The sequence below is a fragment of the Chrysochloris asiatica genome, unplaced genomic scaffold (genome assembly GCF_000296735.1).
Source record: "Chrysochloris asiatica unplaced genomic scaffold, ChrAsi1.0 scaffold00028, whole genome shotgun sequence".
NCBI lineage: Eukaryota > Metazoa > Chordata > Mammalia > Afrosoricida > Chrysochloridae > Chrysochloris > Chrysochloris asiatica.
This window is the reverse complement of record NW_006408546.1, coordinates 12382470-12396014: the sequence shown is the minus strand read 5'-3', so window position 1 is coordinate 12396014 and position 13545 is coordinate 12382470. Positions and strand designations below refer to the sequence as shown.

General features: G+C 37.0%; 1 protein-coding gene across 2 annotated transcripts in view; it reads right to left on the bottom strand.

Annotated features, from left to right (window-relative positions):
• Window positions 1-13545, bottom strand: part of PPP2R3A (protein phosphatase 2, regulatory subunit B'', alpha) — a 200300-nt gene that overhangs the window by 167523 nt on the left and 19232 nt on the right. Inside the window, exons 1-2 of one of the 2 annotated variants that reach the window (XM_006846600.1) lie at window positions 11595-11726; window positions 6622-6891 (exon numbers count right to left, since the gene is read on the bottom strand). In XM_006846600.1, the coding sequence (XP_006846663.1) occupies window positions 6622-6891; window positions 11595-11726 (402 nt within the window). Of the gene's footprint in view, window positions 1-6621; window positions 6892-11594; window positions 11727-13545 lie in introns of those variants that run through there. The other variant, XM_006846599.1, reaches the window with a different exon arrangement.

Below are 13545 nucleotides of genomic sequence, written 5' to 3'. Positions count from 1 at the left end.
TGACCTAGTCTTCACTGATAATATGGAGCTTTTCCATCGCAGATGTAGTCAACTGGATTTCTATGTATTCTATCTGGTGAGGTCCATATGTATAGCTGTCTCTTATGCTGTCTGAAGAAGGTATTTGAAATGAACAAATCATTGATTTTGCACAATTCTATCATGTGATCTCCAGCATCATTTCTATCACCCAGGCCATATTTTCCAACTACTGATCCTTCCTCTTTGCTCCCAACTTTTGCATTCCAACACTGGTAATGATCAATACATCTTGATTGCATGTTTGATCAATTTCAGATTGTAGAAGTTGGTAGAATTCTTCTATTTCATCCTCACTGGCTTTAGTGATTGGTGCATGAACCTGATGTGGTAGTTAGCTAAAAATCTGATTTACATAAAAATTTTTAATTAAACAAAACTCTAATACAATGAGCTGATATTATAATCAGAAGCAAAACAATACAATCAAACTCAAGATATTTTCTGAGATCATTATATACACTTTCATGTTTTTATATGCAATGTTAGCTCTAACTTTCTAAAAGTAGGAGTTTAATTTGCCACCTGAAGTGATAATTAAGCTCTAAGAATCACGAACTACAAAGGAATGCCACCCATGAACAGATTTCAGAACTAATCATAATCAGATACAATTCAGACATGTTAATCAGTACATAACTATATAATGGCCATGGTATTACATGATTATCAGGGATGAATTAACACATAGTTGGTAAAAAACTGTAAAGATGAGGCTTTCTACTCCCGTAAAGATTTACACCCTCGGAAACCCTATACAGGGTCGCTATGGGTCGGAAGCGACTCGATGGCACATAACAACAACAACAAATGTCTAAACAAAACTGTTTTCTACTTTCTAAAACTTTTGCATATCATCAGCTTCAACACTGGTGTTTTGTCCTGATGCCATACAATAAATAATTGAGTGGTTGTTGATGGTATGTGCTATGGAGTCGGTTCTGACTCATAGCGACCCTGTACAGGGTTTCCAAGGTTGTAAATCTTTACAGGAGCAGAAATCCTCATCTTTCTCCCATGGAACAGCTGGTAGCTTCAAACTGCTGACCTTGAGGTTTGCAGCCCAATTTGTAACCACTACGCGACCAGTAAAGGATGTTATACAAAGTCCTTCTTCTGATTTCCCACCATCAAGAGATCCCTTCCCAGACTTGATTATACTCTTTTCTACATCACCTTTGACCAGCCCTAAGAAGTCCTATGAACACATAAAGATCGATATACTATTATGCTTTAGTGAATAGAAATGGACTGATATTGGCCATTTTGCATCTGACAATCATATGGTTGTTAGTAAGCCAGGAACGACAAATTGAAGAGGAAATGGCATCACAATCATCATAAAAAAAATATATATTTTTTTTCAAGATTTATACTGAATTATAGTGTTGCCTGTGATAGGATAATATCCATATGCCTACAAGGAAGACCAGTTAATACCACTATTATCCAAGTTTTTGCATCAAGCATTAAAACCTATGATGATGAAGCTGAAGAATTCTACTGACTACTTCATAATGAAACTGATTAAACATGCAATCCAGATGTATTGATTGGTATGTAAGGGTTAGTAAAAAAGAAGGATGAGAAGTTGGACAATACGGCCTTGGTGATAAATATAATCATGGAGATCCATGATAGAATTTTGTAAGACCAATGACTTCTTCATTGCAAATATCTTTTTTAAACAATGTAAAAGATGATTATACACAAAGACCTCACCAGACCGAATACAAAGAAATCAAATTGACTACATCTGTGGGTTGAAAATCTCTGTATCATAATCCAAAACAAGGTGGAACAAACCATCAACTGCTCAATGCAAATTCAGACTGAAGCTGAAGAAATTAAAACAAGCCCATGGGAACCAAAACATGAACATATCCCTCCTAAGTTTACAGATCATCTCAAGAGCAGATTTTATACATTAGACACTAATGACCAAAGACAAGCAGAGTTGTGGGATGGCATCAAGAACATCATATAGGACAAAAGCAAAATGTCATTAAGAAGACAAGAAAGAAGAAAAAGACCAAAATGGGTACTAGAAGACACTCTTAAACTTGCTCTTCAGCATAGAGATGCTAAAGCAAATGGGAACAAACGAGGTAATAGAGCTGGACAGAAAATTTCAAAGGGCAGATTGAGAAGACAATGTCAAGTATTATAATGAAATGTGCAAAGACATGGTGTTAGAAAACCAAAAGGAAAGAACACGTTCAGCATTTCTCAAGCTGAGGGAACTGAAGAAAAAACTTCAAGCCTCAATTTACAATATTGAAGGATTCTATGGGCAAAATATTGACTGATGCAGAAAGTATCAGAAGATGGAAGGAATACACAGACTCACTCAACCAAAAAGAAATGGTTGGTATTCAACCATTTCAAAAGATAGTAGCTGATCAAAAGTCAATGGTACTTAAGGAAGAAGTCCAATGTGCACTGAAGGCGCTGACAAAGAACAAGGTTCTGGGAACTGATGGAATACAAATTGAAATCTTTCAATGAACTGATACAGCTCTAGAGGTACTTACTCATCTATGCCAAGAGATTTAGAAGACAGTTAGTTATATGGTCACCTTATTGGAAGAGATCTGTGTTTGTGTCCCTTCCAAAGAGAGATGGCCCAATGGAATGTGGAAATCATTTGACAGTATAATTAATATCACACGCAAGTAAGATTTTGCTAAAGGTAATCCAAAAACAGTTGCAACAGTATATTGACAAGGAGCTGCCAGAGTTTAAGACAGATTCAAACAAGGAGGTAGAATGAGGGATATCATTGCTGATGTCAGAAAGATCTTGGCTGAAAGCATAGAATACTAGAAAGATGTTTACCTGTGCTTTATTGAGTACACAGAGGCCTTCGATTGTGTGGATCATAACAAGCTGTGGACAACACTGCAGAGAACAAGAATCTGGAACACTTAACTGTTCATGAGGGACCTGTACATAGAACAAGAGTCAGTCGTTCAAACAGAACGAGAGGACAATGAATTCATTGAAATCAGGAAAGGCGAATCATAGTTGTATTTCTTCACCATACTTTTTCCATCTGTATGCTAAACAAATAATCATAGAAGCTGTATTATATGAAGAAGAACATGGCATTAGGACTGGAGGAAGCCTCATTAACAACTTGAACTATGCAGATGATACAACCTTGCTTGCTGAAAGTGAAGAGGACTTAAAATACTTACTGATGAAGATCAGTCTTTGGTATGTATTGCACCTCACTATAAAGAAAACAAAAATCCTCACCACTGGACCAATAAAACAACATCATGATGTTGTTGAGTGCCACTGAATCAGTTTCCAAGGAGTGATTAGTGGGTCTGAACCACCTACCTTCCGGTTAGGAGTCCAGTGCTTATTCTACAGCACTACACCAGATGTCCAACATCATGATGGATGGAGAAAGGTTTGAAGTTGATAAAGACTTCATTTTGCTTGGATTCACTATGAACACTCACAGAAGCAGTAGTCAAGAAATCAAACGACATAGTACATTAGGCAAACTGTTGAAGAAGACCTCTATAAATTGCTGAAGAGCAAAGATACTAGGAAGACTAAGGTGTGCCTGACCCAGGCCATGGAATTTTCAATTGCCACATATGCATGTAAAAGATGGATAATGAATATGGAAGATGGTAGAAAAACTGATGCATTTGAGTTATGGTGTTTGAAGAGAATATTAAAAGTACCATGGACTTTTAAGAATAAACAAATCTACACTGAAGAAGTACAAAAAGAATGCTTCTTAGAAGCCAGGATGGTGAGACTTCATTTCTCATGTTGTCGTTGTTAAGTACCATGGAGTCAGTTCCGACTCATAGTGACCCTGCACAGGGTTTCCGAGGCTGTAAATCTTTACAGAAGGAGACAGCCTCATCCTTCTCCTGTAAAACAGCTGGTAGTTTCAAACTGCCGACCTTGGGGTTAGCAACCCGATTCGTAACCACTACGCTACCAGAGCTCCTACTTGGGACATATTATCAGGAGGGACCAGTCAGTCCCTGGAGAAGGACATCATGCTTGGTAAAGTGGAAGTTCAGAAAAAAAAGAGGAAGATCCTTAACAAGATAAAACTGCCACACTAGTGGCAGCAATGGGCTCAATCACAGCAACAATTGTGAGGATGGACGCAAGACAGGATGTTTTGTTCTGTTGTTTATAGAGTAAGTATGAGTGAGAGCCAACTCAACTGACACCGAACAAAAACAACAAAAGGAATCCTAAGGTATTCTGCTCTCAACTCCTTGAATCTCTTAGGTGAGGAGGACAATGAACCATGGATGAGGGCATGGTACCACAAAACAGGGATGGAAAGACAGAACAGGAAGGATGTTGAAGCAAGGCAGCAGTAAAGCACAGAGAATGGGCTCCTTAGTCAGGGGCAGGGACTATTCAGAGGAAGATGGTTGGACCTGTTTCCAAAACAAGGTAGGCAGCAGGCCTATTACAGTGAGATACTAATCACTTAGGCTGACTCTCCAGATGTGGTGATTCCCGCAGTGCACTGTGGAACTACCCTGTCCCTTAACTGGAACAGTTTCTCCATCTGTCTACCTGAAGTAATGGGTAAAATTTCTTTTCACAAAAATTGCTGCCATGTTAGAGAGACCCTGTTAAGCAATTAATACAAATGTAGATTTCATTCATCCTTAAATTTTATCTTTTCAATTTGAATTCATAGTTCTATAGGCTATACAGATAATTTACCATCTTACTCTAAGCTTTGGATAAGAAATGCCCTGAAAGAACTTAAAATCCATTTGGGTAGATATGGACTAGAAGTTAGTTAATGGCATATCAGTATATGTCCAGAGGAGAAAAGAACACATAGTAGAAACAGCACCATGCTTGGAGTTAGAGGACATGTTTCCTGACATGAACTAGCTCTTTGACTAGGGGGTAAGTAGTTGTAGAACTTCACTTTCTTCACAAGTAAAATAGAGTTGAAAACAGGTGAGTTCTTATTTCTGAGATGCAACAATTGTATTCTCACTAGAAACATCTAAGAGATAAATAAGCAAATTCTCACAACAGGGATGTAGAAAGGGAAGGAATAAAAGAAAGACATCCTTGTCATTTCTCTTGAAATCACACTACTAAAAAACAATTTAACAGTGATTACAAATATTCTTTGAGGTCAGAGATGTGGGAGAAGGTAGGGCATGAATGGAGTGGGTAAGGTTCAGGGGTTTCTTTGAAGAGATGATAGTAGTAGGTCTTGAAGGATAGATGACACGGGGGTTGGCTGGATTGGAAGTCTATTTTAGAGCATAGAACTATGAGAGCCCAAAGGCAGAGGTGTGCCTGTAAGAGGACTAGTGGAAAGGTTTATACAGAGAACAATTACGATGGGGTCTGAAAAGATCTCTGGGGTCAGACTGTGGAGGGCATGCCATATCATGAAGAGCAGGATGAATTTTATCTTGAACACAGGTGGTTTTCAAATTTTAATATTGTTACTGCAAGTAAGGGACACCTTCCCACTGGAAGTATGGGTGGAGTTTTGAGATCCCCACTGACATGGTTCCTCACTTGCCTCTATGGCAGCCTTCAGACTACTAACCCCACTGCCTCTTGAAGCACAGTCTGAAACCAATGCTAAATCCTTAGGTATCATATGACTCTTCAAAAATAAATGATAAAAATAAAATCCAAACAAAAAGTGCTATTATATATGGTGGGGGTCCCTGAGGATTGTTGAGCTGGGGAATGGCATGATCAAGTAGAATTTGATGGTCATGCTTCATACTGATTGTTCTGGGAGGAGACGGGAGGTGTGGAATCCAGTTACTGGGGATTGTACAGTAGTGCTGGCATTAAGAACTAAGATCTTAAATTAGAAGCAGTTGGATGTAGTGGAGCGTACCAAAGATTTGCTTACTAGTGGTAAATCCATTTATTTCTGGCATCACTTTTTGTAAAATGTCAGTGTTGGAACTAGCCTGATGGGTCCTTGTACAGAAAAAGTTATACTCAATGGGTGAACACAAAGAGAGAATCCTATCCAATATAAAGAAAAACTTTCTAACAAGCAGGACTATTTAATGATAGAATGGGCAACTAGGCAAGGCAGTGAGCTTACAGTCACTAAAAGCATTCAAGCAAAGAATCAATTTATATGTCAATGACATCATATGAGGGAGTCCTAAATTAAATGGGAGTGCAGTAACTCCATATGATAAGCACTGTATTGAGAACTACAAGGTCTGCGTTTGAGCCTACCAGCCACTCCATGGGAGAAAGATGAGGCTGTCTACTCCCCAGAAGGTTTAAAGCCTTGTAAAAAACTATACAGGGTCATGAGTCAGAAATGACTGGAAGGCACTTAACAATAACATATTAAATGGGAGGCTGGACTGGAAGACTACTTCAGCTGTTAAGTTGTTTGTTTCCCCTTAACTTAAAGAGCCTACAAAAGAGAACTAGCTAAATGAGCATCAGTGTCCAACAATTTTTTTTTTTTTTTTAACATGGAAAAAATTTACACATGCTTAAAAACAGAGAGCAAAAAGGCAGTGAAGAATGGAAGAGAAAGGGAGATCATAAATAATTTGTAAATTATATTACCTTTGCAATCTTCCCCATTTCATGTATGTCTGCTTTCTGATCCTCAATATCCATAAAAGCTGTTTCAATCCTAGTTAGAGTTTGTTCAGCATTACTGCATGCATCTGGGAGTCCTTCAGGAAAGTAGAACCGTGGAATGTTTATGGACAATGATGCACTCACTACATTATTCACATGAGGAACAGGAGAGAGAGGTTGAGGACTGCTTGCAAGGGTGGCCGGAGGTGGGAGCGGTGTTACGGGGGGTTTCTTTTCTGGTTTATTTTGAATCTGGAAGGAAAATGTGATTATGAGACATAAAAATTTGCAACAGTGTTTACTTCTTGAGATTCTTCACTAGTAACAGGAAGTTGTGTATAAAAACAAGTAGTGACAATTAGTGACAGTAGAGATCAAGGGCTCCCTCTACTCTAGAGAGGGCAGTAAGAACACATTTAGAGAATACTTACCCATAGGAAGTAAATCAACATATTCATTATTTATCAATAGCTCGCTTTACATATATTTATATTTAAAACATCTTATAGCTCGTTTCCCCACTAATGACTTGGTAGACATTTCAAAATAATCAAAGAGCAATGTTAGCTGACCTATTAAGGATCTCAGTCCATTGGAACTTGACTATGTAGCTTTAAAAAAAGACAGTTCTTGGTCTTTCTGTGAATTCCTGCATCTCTCTAACATGCAGACAGAATGTGTCCTTTTAAAAATAAGCAGATCTAAAATGTATCTGGGGGGCTCGAGGGCTCGGCTTGCCTCCTTCTCTAGTTTGACTTCGACTAGGTATAACCCGATGCTCAGAAAGTCTTTCTTAAGAAAATGAAAGTATTTTAGTTCTTGAATATCCTCTACCAGGCAACTTTACTTACCACCTGTTGTTGTTGTAGTGCCAGTCCAGTTGGTTCTGACTCATGGTGGCCCTGTACAGGGGTTCTGAGAAGCAAGCTGGTGGATTTGAACTGCCGGACTTGTGGTTCAAACTGACCTTGTGATCCACTGCTTATCCTATAGTACCACACCAGGACTCCATATTTACTACTCTTGTTGTTGTTGTTAAGTGTCATTGAGTTGGTTCTGACCCATAGCTACCCTGTACAGGGTTTCCGAGGAGTGGCTGGCAAGCTTGAACCACTGGCCCTGCAGTTCAAATCGGCTTTGTAGTCCAGTGCATTAACCCACAGTGGCACAACAGGACTCCACACTTACCACTAGGGGCAGTCAGATTTTATGAGTGGATATACTTTTCTCATTTTTGGTATAATAGGAGGACTATGGTCATTAATTTAATCAAAGCCAAATTTTCTTTACAATCTGTTAACGAATTTATAGTTTATATCCTTCCTTTTTACAAACAAGATCTGTGGTCTATGATAAAGACATATACACAAAGACAGTTTTTTTAAAAAATGGGGGTGGGTGGGTAGGCAAAGGTGGTTGAGGAGATATAAAGGTTGAAATTATCCATGATTTAAGGAAAAGGGACGGGAGATACAACAATACTGAAGCAGGAATTTACCAATCAACACTAAATTTAGTTCTTAGATTCCTGGCAGAAAAAGCAAAAAGAAATCCATGAAGATTTTCAAACTTGCAACTTCTGCATTTAGAGTCCTGGTGTGGCTTTTGTAAGATAAGCAAGCAGTTTCACACCCACTAGTTGCTCCTTAGAAACCTTATGCAAGTTTGTCTGGATGGTATTTAACAGCAACAATTTCTGTATTAAGTCTATTTTCTATCAAGGCTCATGAGCACTGTATTAGGTGTTACATAAAGTATGAAAGATAGACATGACTGCTGACTAGCTAAGTTTATTTAAAATTCACTGTGAACACAAATGATATTGTTCTTCCTTGAATCACCATAATGCTATACCTAAAATTGAACAGTATCTTATTTGTAAGTAGAACTGAGTATATTTCCTTTTGACATATAACAGGATCTTTAAATTCAAGACAATATTCTAAGACGTCCTTGAAAATATGATTATAGGGAGACAAGCTCTGTTCACATAAATATGTGATGAATAGAGTTTAACCCCTGCTTTTGCTATACAGTCCACTTCTCATGTACTAACATTGGATAGTAATACATAAAATCTGCTCATTTATTAAATACTATTGAGCTTGTTATGAAGGCCAGTTGTCATACCATGCCTTTGTTGCAGTATCAGCATATTACATATACAAAGCAATACTCAACAAAGAAACAGCTTAGAGGGGGATACGAAAACCTTAACAAAAAACAATGATGTCTTACTCCCTCTGTGACCTTCAAGAAAATTATGTGAACTTTCAAAATCTCAGTTATAAAACAGGTTACTTCATAGACAATTGTTGTACAGATAAAAGGAAATTACATGACGTAACCAGGATCGGACATTGTTTCATTCTGCTGTGCATGGGGTCGCTATGAGTCGGTTCCGACTCGATGGCACCTGACAACAACAACAACAACAACATAGGTAAAAGGTTAGTACAGTGTTGGGCACAGATTTGTCTCTACCTAAGTCAAACGGCGGGTGTTCAAGAGATTAAGCATAACTTGGAATGGACCTTCAGATTCAGTAATAAATAAAATAATCATTTACATTTGTAAAGCAATTTCAAGTTTACAAACCTCTTTTGGTTTACCAAACCGATAATCTGTTCTAAGCAAACATTTCTCCCTGCCTTAATGCTAAATCTGCCATTTAGCCTCACAAGTCAGTAGGAGTCCTGGTGTGGCACTGTGGGTTAATGCGCTGGACTGCAAGGTCGGTTTCAATTGTACGTCGGTGTTTCAAGCTCACGAGCTGCTCATCGGAAAACCTATACAGGGTCGCTATGGGTCAGAACCGACTCTACGGCACTAAAGAACAACAACAAATGAGTAAAAAAAAAAGAAAAGAAAAGAAAAAGTAGAAGCCGTTCCTAAAGTTCTAAAACAAAGCATATAATTATTTATGGCCATTACCTAGGTCATTTAAGGAGCTCTGGTAGCGTAGTGGTTACAAATTGGCCTGATAACCTCAGGTTCAGCAGTTCGAAACTACCAGCTGTTCCGCAGGAGAAAGATGAGTCTTTCTGATCCTGTAAAGATTTACAGCCTCGGAAACCCTGTACAGGGTCGCTATGGGTTAGAACGGACTCCACGGCACATAACAATGACAACTTAGGTCATTTATATTAGTATCTCCTTTCAATTATTCTATGATGAGGCCAATTTGTGAGACCACAACTTTACAATCATCAAAATTCTTTTTTTATTGCCCTCTCAAAATGTTTCCCATGATGTGCTCCACATTGGGTAATTTCAGGTTATGACATAGGACTGGAGTCCGGGTATGGCACTGCGGGTTCATATGCCAGACTGCAAAGCCATTTGAACTGGAAGGCTGGCGGTTCAAGCTCACCAGCTGCTCCTTGGAAACCCTACACAGGGTCACTATGGGTCAGAACCGACTAGACGGCACTTAACAACAATATGACATAGGATTAAGAACACAGGTGCCAGTGGGTATAAAACCTGACAGTCTAATGAACACACACTAGTGGGATGAAAGGTTAATGCTATGGTTAATGCTACAGTTTTACTCTGACAGAAATAACTGACATTCAGAACTCTGAAATAAGCGGCATTTAGTTAATTCTTACCTGTCGAAGTTTTCATCTGAGTGAAAAAACACTCAATTTTATAATATTCTGCTCTACTTTTCTTAATGTACTTCTCAACACAGAGCAATTCACAATAGTCAAGTTTATTGGTTAATGCCACGTTAATTAAACTGAGGTTAATATTTAAAGGACAAGAAAATGAATGAATTTTGAACTTCCGGTTTTAACTATTTTTTTTATTGAGTTCCAACAAACAATACTGTTGAACTCAATGGAAAAAATAAGTTAAACTTTTAAATCATATAATAAAAAACTATCCTGTACATATATTCTAGAATAATACCTGATACTATGACTCTTGCCAGATTTACTGGTTTAGGATCACCTCACTTTGAATATCGCTGTTTCAGTCAAATCTAGGATCAGCATTAAAATATATTCTGTTTTTGTTTTATTTTGGTTAGAATAAACTGATAAAGTATCTCGCGTCTCCATTTTAGTCTTTCATCATAAAAACAGGATCATATGTTCATTCTAGTATCCTGTCACTGTAGCTTTTCCAATATTTGACCATTTTGATCCACAAAAAAAGCAATTTTATATGGTTCACCCAAATAATCTGAAGTTACTCTGGGTGAGAATCATTAAGATTTTTGTCTAGATTTTGGATGACCATTATTCATATAGCCCTTGACTTATACTCAATTTGAGGCATCATAGTCTGGTGAGACATTGGTTCTTAGGAAGCATAAACTCTGAGAAGCATGTAGTCTCAGGCAGAAATGATTCAATCTCAGAGTTTATTGAAAGAGGGTATTTTTTTACAATCTAGAAGTAACTGCCATTCTTCATTATCTATATACACTATTTAACACACCCACCCTCCTACAGACACACACAAACTATCTGTTAAAAGTAATTCTTCTTTTAAAAAAATTACCAGTATCAACATTCTTTTTAAAAAATATTCATTATAGATGTATCTATGCTAACACAGAGTATTGATTCAAATATATACTGATTCAAAAATGAGATTTTAACACAGAAATACTAGTTTCTTGAAGAAATTTCTAATAAAAATCTAAGTATTTCCCCCCACTAAATAATATTTGTATTTATTTATTGTCTCTAAAGCTGGATTCCCCTTTCTACATGATAAAAATGTGAGTACTGTACTCCAGGTCCAGGTCTATTTTTAAACCTGTTGGAATCTCTCTACAAATAGCTTTCTGCAAATAGCTGAATAGAGGACACACATTAATTCCTTGATCTAGTATCAAGATACAAGTGAGCTGGTAAAATTATTTGTAGGTTAGTTCATTGGGTGCAGTTGTATTAGTAATAAAAATATTTGAAAATAAACACCCAAATTTTTCAAACCTGTGCCTGCTGAAATGACTTCAGCCGCTTCTTAAACCGTGATGGAAGAACAAAATCACAGCCCCTTGCCAGGAAAGCTAACTCTCCCCTTAAATCCGGATCCCTCCGTAGAGATGTCTCCTTGATCATCATCTTTGAAAAGTGAATGTTTATTTAGAAACTGTCCAGCACACTTCTGAAGAGAGTCAGATTTAGTAAATTGTCAATCTTGTCAGGTAGGAAGATACTTTTTTCTTCTTATCGCCCAAACAAATTAAGTTCAAGCATTATGCTCTCCCAGCCTCCAATGACCACAATCCATACTTGTACTGACATGCAGCTGGTTCCCAAATACAGCCTGTGGCTCCCACTACCTGCTCATAATTTTCAAGTGAGAAACACAGCTTGCTATGAGCCCGTTGCTCCTTGTAGGTAACTTGATGTCAAATTGACCTGCACATGTTGAGAATACAGAGCCTTCTGGGAAAGGAAGCACCCACTCCCCCAGCACCAAAGTTAGAAACATTACAGCTGGACCTAAAAATAGCAACTTCTCAGATAATGCTAACTTCTCAAACTTAAGAGTACTTGTGGTGTCAATCCATAGAAAACAGTTTATCCTCTAAGTAAGGGAAAATTTGAAACTATTATTTTATGAATAATCTTGTATTTCTTACTTGAAGGGAAATCAAATATTCAAAGCCCTCTAAATCTATTTGATCAAAATATGGAGATAAACAAAACCTTTCATTCTCAAATAATTTGGTCTCAGATTTGAAAATCAAATGTTTTTTTGGCAGAAAACTATTTTAGTCATCACATATTTTTTTAAAGTGCTTACGGAGATATTTGAAAACTTACTGTAGTAAGTGTTGGGTAAGAGAATGAAACTACTGAATATGATTAGAAAGATGCTTTAGATACATATGGATATGTGTGAAATTTGGCTAAAATAATCTTAAAGCCTTAAACCAAAAACATCCCCTTACATCTTCTTAAAACCAGCAATATTTTAGCTTAATGTCTGCCTCGAGCATTGTGCTCTTTTAAAGTCTACCTAAGTAGGATCAAATTGACAACAGCAAATCAAAGATTAGATAGCAAACTCAAACAGGGGGCAGTGAGTTTACATTAATGAGTTTACATTACTCAGAAAAGGAGGGTGAGAACAGTTACAAAACTCAAATGTAATCAGTATCACTGAATTGTACATGTAAAAATTGATAAATCGGTGTATGTTATACTGTGTATATTCTCCACAACAAATATATTTTATTAAATTTGGATAAGAGTACAAAGGATGACCAGACAGAAACATAGTACTTGTATATCTTAAATTTGAGACATTTTTCCCTCTTTGGGGAGCTTTAAAGTAATAATACCAAAATTTTTTAATGTTCTTTTGGTTTTTTAAAGATCAATTATCTGCCATTATATAGCTATTTACAAATGTATCTTCAAGTATTCTCTTATGTTCAATATTTAAAAGTTTCATTTATTTTCCATTGCTTGAAAATATGAACCAAATACTACAATCCTCTTCCACCAAACCCTTGTTTAATATGTTGTTCTTGTTCATGGCTAAGTAGGCTCAGACTCATAGCAACCCTGTATAGGCTTTCCGAGGTGAGTTTGAACCACCGACCTTGTGGCTCAAACCTACTTTGTACTCCAGTGCATTATCTGGCAGTGTCACAGTATAGTAGGATAATATACTGGGAATTAAATTATTCAGTTTTCCACAAGTTAAATAAATCAGCAGTTTTCTTAATTTCTTTTGAAAACATTTTAACTCTTTATAATGTATACATTGGATTTATATGTCTAATCCTGTGTTTTTCTCTTTTTTTTCATTCTTGTTAAGTTGTGGAACTCTCTGTTCAAACAAAATTTTACCCAGTTATGTATTATTGTCTAAGTATATATTATGGTAGAAAAATAATTCTGATTGGAAAACACTGGACTGATGCTT